Source organism: Anarrhichthys ocellatus, unplaced genomic scaffold (genome assembly GCF_004355925.1).
Source record: "Anarrhichthys ocellatus isolate YVR2014 unplaced genomic scaffold, GSC_Weel_1.0 scaffold7, whole genome shotgun sequence".
Classification (NCBI taxonomy): domain Eukaryota; kingdom Metazoa; phylum Chordata; class Actinopteri; order Perciformes; family Anarhichadidae; genus Anarrhichthys; species Anarrhichthys ocellatus.
Genome location: NW_022280037.1, coordinates 987,711 through 993,470, shown reverse-complemented (window position 1 = coordinate 993,470; position 5,760 = coordinate 987,711). Strand labels below are relative to the sequence as shown.

At 47.7% G+C, this 5,760-nt stretch overlaps 2 protein-coding genes across 3 annotated transcripts in view; one reads left to right on the top strand and one right to left on the bottom strand.

The window, feature by feature from the left end:
- tfb1m (transcription factor B1, mitochondrial) overlaps nt 1–5,760 on the top strand; it is a 24,134-nt gene that overhangs the window by 11,469 nt on the left and 6,905 nt on the right. The gene's annotated exons all lie outside the window — the stretch shown is intronic.
- LOC116383435 (claudin-20) lies at nt 310–3,124 on the bottom strand. Its single transcript, XM_031847265.1, has 2 exons — nt 2,848–3,124; nt 310–2,193 (listed from the first exon to the last, which is right to left on the bottom strand). The coding sequence occupies exon 2, from the start codon at nt 2,010–2,012 to the stop codon at nt 1,275–1,277; it is 738 nt and encodes a 245-aa protein (XP_031703125.1). The 5' UTR covers nt 2,013–2,193; nt 2,848–3,124; the 3' UTR covers nt 310–1,274.

Below are 5,760 nucleotides of genomic sequence, written 5' to 3'. Positions count from 1 at the left end.
TTGTGTGTGTGTGTGTGTCTGGGTACACAGTAAACACTCGCCGGCTTCCTGCATGTGCAAAAAGTCCCCCCCCCCCCCCCCCCCCCCCCTTTTTAAAACAACTTCAAATCACTGACTGACATGCACACAGCCCCAGACAATACGGATATTTGAATGCCGAATTCCGTTTCCATGGCAGTGCGGAGGAGGATGACAGGAGTGACATGAAGCACATGCAGAAAGCCGGCGAGTGTTTACTGTGTACCCAGACACACACACACACACAAGAGTAAGCGTGTGGGTGTGCCTGTCTGAGGGCGTGCGGGAGTGTGTTTTTGTCTTGATGGAAATACAACAAAAAAACCAGCACGTCGGATAGTCCACCCTGCTTGAGGATTGAATCGCTCTCTATCAATTTCTTTCCATCTCTCTCATATATATTCACCTGCAGAGAGAGAAGCAGGCAACTGTTTGTCTGCGTTTTCTGTCTGAAACCCAGCCCGGCCGTCCACAGTTACTCCTCCTGACAGTCCTCTTTGAACAGTTACAGCGGGGGTAATGTTTCTACAGCTTTTCAGGCACAGGCATTTTGTGGCTATGTCTGTCTTTTTTTTTGTTTACTAGGCATGCCGCTGTATCAACACACAGACAGGCTCCACACAGCATGCTTTTAGAGGCAAAAATATCAACATCATTCTAGTAGCTAACAAAAATATGACTATTTCGATCAATTCCTTGTTGCATTCTAGTGGATGGGTATACGGGAAACTACAATGGCTTGCTATGGAAAGGTGTCTCAGGCATTATATTGCCTGTTTTGTCAATTGAGAGTGTACCACAGACGATTGTAAATAGCAACTAAATGATTGCTTTTTTTATTTCAATTCAAACCTTTGGCGAGGGGGAGGGAAAAAAAACAAATCTACAGGGAAGGCTTCCTTATTTGCTTAATCCATTCCCCAGGGAACTCTTTCTGTGATTCACTGATGAAGGATGTCTGCTTTTGGTTAGCGGCTTCCTTCCATGCTGCAGCACCTTACCCTGGCTCCTTACACATTCACAGTTTGTTCCAAGGCGATGCTTAGGGAATACCTCCACTGCTTGTGCTTGCAAAAGACAAAAAGGAAGAAGAGCAAGAAAGAGGGGAAGGGAAAATTAATTCAAAGTTGTTGCCCTCCTCTCTCATTTTTCCTCCACCTCCATCTGGAGTGGAGCCGAGTGTGTAGCATAAGCCGCGATGGTTCTCCCCTCAGGCTCGTCTCCTTTTTAGCCGTAGTGTACAGAGCGCTGCGTTATTACACATAGTCCTGCAGGCTGTAGCCAGTCTTGTTGTCTAATGGGGAGAGAGAGCAGTACTGGTGCTGGAGCTCCTGCTGGAGCAGCTGTTGCTGCTGCTGCTGCTGCTGCTGCTGCTGGAGGAGCAGTTTGTCTGGGGGAGGGAGCAGGATCAGGTCTTGGGGGCCATGCCTTTTACCCGAGCAGGACATACAGAAGATGGACCCCCCGACGAAGAGGAATCCTGCCGAAACGAAGGCTACGTACACGGCACCCCCAGGCTCAAACTTATTGCTCTCGGGCACATTAGAGTCCAGGAAGTTGGTGATGACCTCATTGGTAAACCAGGAAGCGGGCACCAGACACAGAAAGCCGGCCGCGACAAAGCAGCCGCCGCTGGCAATCGCAGCGTGCCGCTTGGAACGCCGTCCGCCTCCCCAACGCGTGCATTTTAGTCCCAGGGATGCCAGGCAGAGGCCCATGGCAGCCATTACGCAGCAGAGCACCATGGTGGTGCGGGCAGTCTGCAAGTACGCAGGTAGGGAAAGCACTGAATACTTAAGTGTGCAACTGAACATGCCTGTGCTGTACCATGTGCAGTCCATCCACAGACCCTGCATCTGGGAAATCGCCGTGATGATGTTGGAGCCCACATCTGCGCTGACCTTCCAGTTAGGCAGCAGCGTGGCCACCATAGCGCCCATGATGCCCAACAGCGCGAGGACAAATCCAAATATCTGCATGCCCGTGGATGCCATGCTCCTTTTCGAGTTGATGGCGCCGCCGCCGCCTCCTCAGCGCTTGTCCTCGCCAGGCAGCATTCACCCACAGCGCCAGCCAGGCTCGTCGACCCCACTGCCCAGCCGCCTCTCTCCCCGTCCTCAGTGGTGTACCAGCTGCCAATCAAATCCTCAGCTCCTCAGCTGCAGCTCCACCGGACTGGAGGAGAGAGACGGAAATGAGAAATGGAACTGAGTGGGTCCCCCACGCACACTCCCTCTTTCTTTTCTCCCCTCATTCACCCTAACACAAGCGCAGACTTTTTCTGGCTGGAAACAAAGGGCAGCACGAAGCCCGGGCGATGAGCGCTGGCTCTGGCTGACTGTAAAGTAGGTAAGACAAACACTGAGCTTGTTGTGCATGTGTGCATTATCTATGTGCTGCCTTCTTCTCCTTTTCATTACCAGAGCCCCATAGAGCTGTTACTGGAGAGGGAGAAATGAGTTTGTGGTATTTGCAATGCTCAATAGCTATGTGGACTTAAAGCTGCAGTGCCCTCACCCCACTACTGTATATTCTACCACTTTAATGTCACTGCTGTTTACCTTTTTTAACAGTCACACAACGTTATCTTAAGGTAAAATACCAGTTTACTCAAATTTTGTCAGCCGCCAGAATTAAACTTCACCAGTTCTTTTTATTATTATTATCTAGTGGGACTTCCCAGCCGGCGCATTGTGATCTTTACCAGCTAAATAAACAGGTCGTTCCAGCTTTGAATGAATAATCTCGATGTAGTTGTTTGCTGTTGTTTTATGATCCAATGAGGAGGAGAAGAAGAAGAAAAGAAGCGATGTTGAAATAATCCCTTACCCCGGCTGGTGCAGAGCTGGCGCGGACGCGTCACGTTGTTCGCAGTGATTCCTGTAAACACACACAGTCACACGCTGACAGACAGCAGGCTGGTGAGGGGGACAATTCAGCCCGGATCACGGATCCATTCAAGCCATCCATGTCCTCGGCGGCAGTGTATGAGAGGACATCCCTGCTCCGTCAACCACACAGGCTTGGCCGGAGCCTGGGAGAAATAACCGTAGCGCTCTGGCACCCTCTCTCTCTCTCGGTATCTCTCCCTCCCTCCCTCCTCGCCGGTGTGTGTGTGAGTGTGTGTGTGTGTGTGTGCTGGAGAATAGCGGTCTCTGCCTCACAACAACTTTATAAACGGCTGAACGAGACTGTATTGCGCTGGACGGCTACTGCACATCCGCCATGACAACAAACTAAACGTTTACGCGTTTCAGACAAACTGAACTGTTAGCTACTTTTAATTAACACTAGCGAAGAAGAAATACGTCCGTCGTAAATAATCTGAATATCGGCATACCGGGTAACAGATGTGGTAGTTTTAGTTAGCTAAGGCTAAGGTTATTCTTTTGGTTAGATTTCATGTAGAAAAGTCAGTTCGTCTAAACTACAACAATCTCACCTTACTTACCTCTAAATGTGTGTATGCTAAACGCGTTGCTGGTATTTGCTTTTGTACACTTTTGTCCAATAATCCCCAGAATTCTCTGTAATAATGAAAACAGTTCACAACTTCCCCTCAAGGAAATAGTTCCTATGACAATAATTGTTTAGGCATTATTGTTTACACATTATTATTGTAACGATGAGATACATTATTTTAGTTCTGTCATTATTATGACAGAACCGGCAACATTCATAATATGCATGACGTTTGGCAGAATGGTATTTGTTGCTTGAACAAGTAGAGAGTATAAAGAGCAACATTATTTGTTTCTTAAGACTCTTTTAAGGATGGAGACAATTTTTTTGCCGTGTAAACTAACTAAATTATAATAAATACGTTACTGAGCAGCATTGAGCTACTCGTAATGCAACACTGCTGTTTTTAAAAGATAAGGAACGGCCAAGATGCAAAGTCTAGATTACGATTCCCAAACATAGCCCACAACACAACAGGGATGGGAAATCTAATTAAGACAGAAGAAAAATCTGCTATCATTTTGACCAGACGAGCCGGTCCGAGTTGCGTCGAACGAAGCTTTGTTTGGGCATGTGTTGGTCCAGAGGAGCATGTGTACCCAGCCATGCCAAAACTGACCCTCCCTGGGGCATCGTCTTCGTCAGGCATCAGTCAGTAGGAGCCTAAAACTCACAGCTGCTACCCTGTCTTCCCTCGCCTCTCTGTAGAGGGCATACAACAAGGGAGGGAGTGGCTAGGGTGGCCTTGATTCATGAATGACAAAGAGGACAAAATGAGAGGGAGAAAAAAAAAATCAGATGGGACTAATAGACCTGATAACCTTGGAAATGCAGATGTGTGTTGCTATTATTTTTGCTGCATGGGCAATTCAGCAAAAAAGAAGCCAGCTGCGAGAAATGATTTAGCCTATCCCCCAGTTACAGTATAACGACCAGCCATTGACCACAATGATGTGGAGCCATTACGTGGAGATAGGTTGGTAGCAATTGATTTGTTTAGCTATTGATCTGTTTGTTTAATATGTCCCTGTGCTTTCTCTATTCATTATTTTCCCTGTGAACTACCCCGAAGAGACCCTCTCTTAGAATTAGATCTGGCCAGCATGTGGTGGGGGGGTGCACACCACATTACCTCCAGTGTGATGTTGGTGTCGACCTTCAACACTACATTCTCTGGGCTCCTTGAGGGATGCTGCTGCAGTGCGAAGAGAAATATTCCAGTTTTCCACAGACGCACCACAGCATGGTGTGTGTGACCTGTCTCCTTGTAACCGATGAGATCCTAAGTGCTGATGCCGGTGCTGTTCTGTGGGGAGTAAGATAAATAAATAAATAGATCATGGAGTGAGTGGATAAAAGGAGAGAAAAAGATGGAAGGAGAGAAGAGCAAAACGCAGTTTACATAAGCCCGGTGAGTGCAGATGTGTGACGCGGTGATGTATGAAGATATTGCAGGCTATTATAAGCGTGGTCCCCTTTATTTTATCACCTCACAGCAGACCTCTTTAGCCTTTTAGCAGCATAGCTCTGAGGCACAGCCGGACCAGCTACGCTCCTTTCGCCCACACGATGGGCTTTTATTGTGCAATTTGCATTTTCCCCTTTTATGTCCTCCCTTGTGTAATTGTTTTTTTTTTCGTGCTCTATCGTCTTGCAAAGGCGGTCTGTTCACACAGCAGAGATGCAAGGTGTTGTGTGATAGCTGTGATGTTGCTGTCAATGCAATCTTGTTGTGGAGCAGGACCCGGGTCCAGTTTCACCACCGATAATACGTGTAAACCTGTCCGAGGCAAAACACTTGTGACATGTTGCAAATTTACCGGCATTGGCTTGATTTAAAGAGTCTCTTCAGCTTACTTCATTAAGACCGACTCCCAAGCGAACAATGTTGAATGTTTGAACGTCACATGTTTGGGCAAAGTTCAAGCTTTGCTTTGACGAAAGAGTCTCTCCAAGGAGCTGATCTTGTCAAAGACTTGGGCTACGGGTCTTGCGTGTCCTGTGTACATGCCATGGGCGATTTCATGGGAAATACACTTGGCTGCTTGCACAGGAAGCCGAAGCCCTTCCTCCCAAAACCCCTCCAGCAACATCAGCCTAGTATATTCAGCGGCATTGACTGCTGCCTTCTCCTCTCCGAGAGGCTGTCTCCCTCCACTGATGTAATGGAGGTTGTCTTCTCAAGGTATTGTCATGATTAATGCAGCTCTTCCTCCCCTTTTGGAGGATCGCTGTGAGCTTTTCTCGCTTGTATTCCCTGGCTGTATTTAGCCTTCTTCC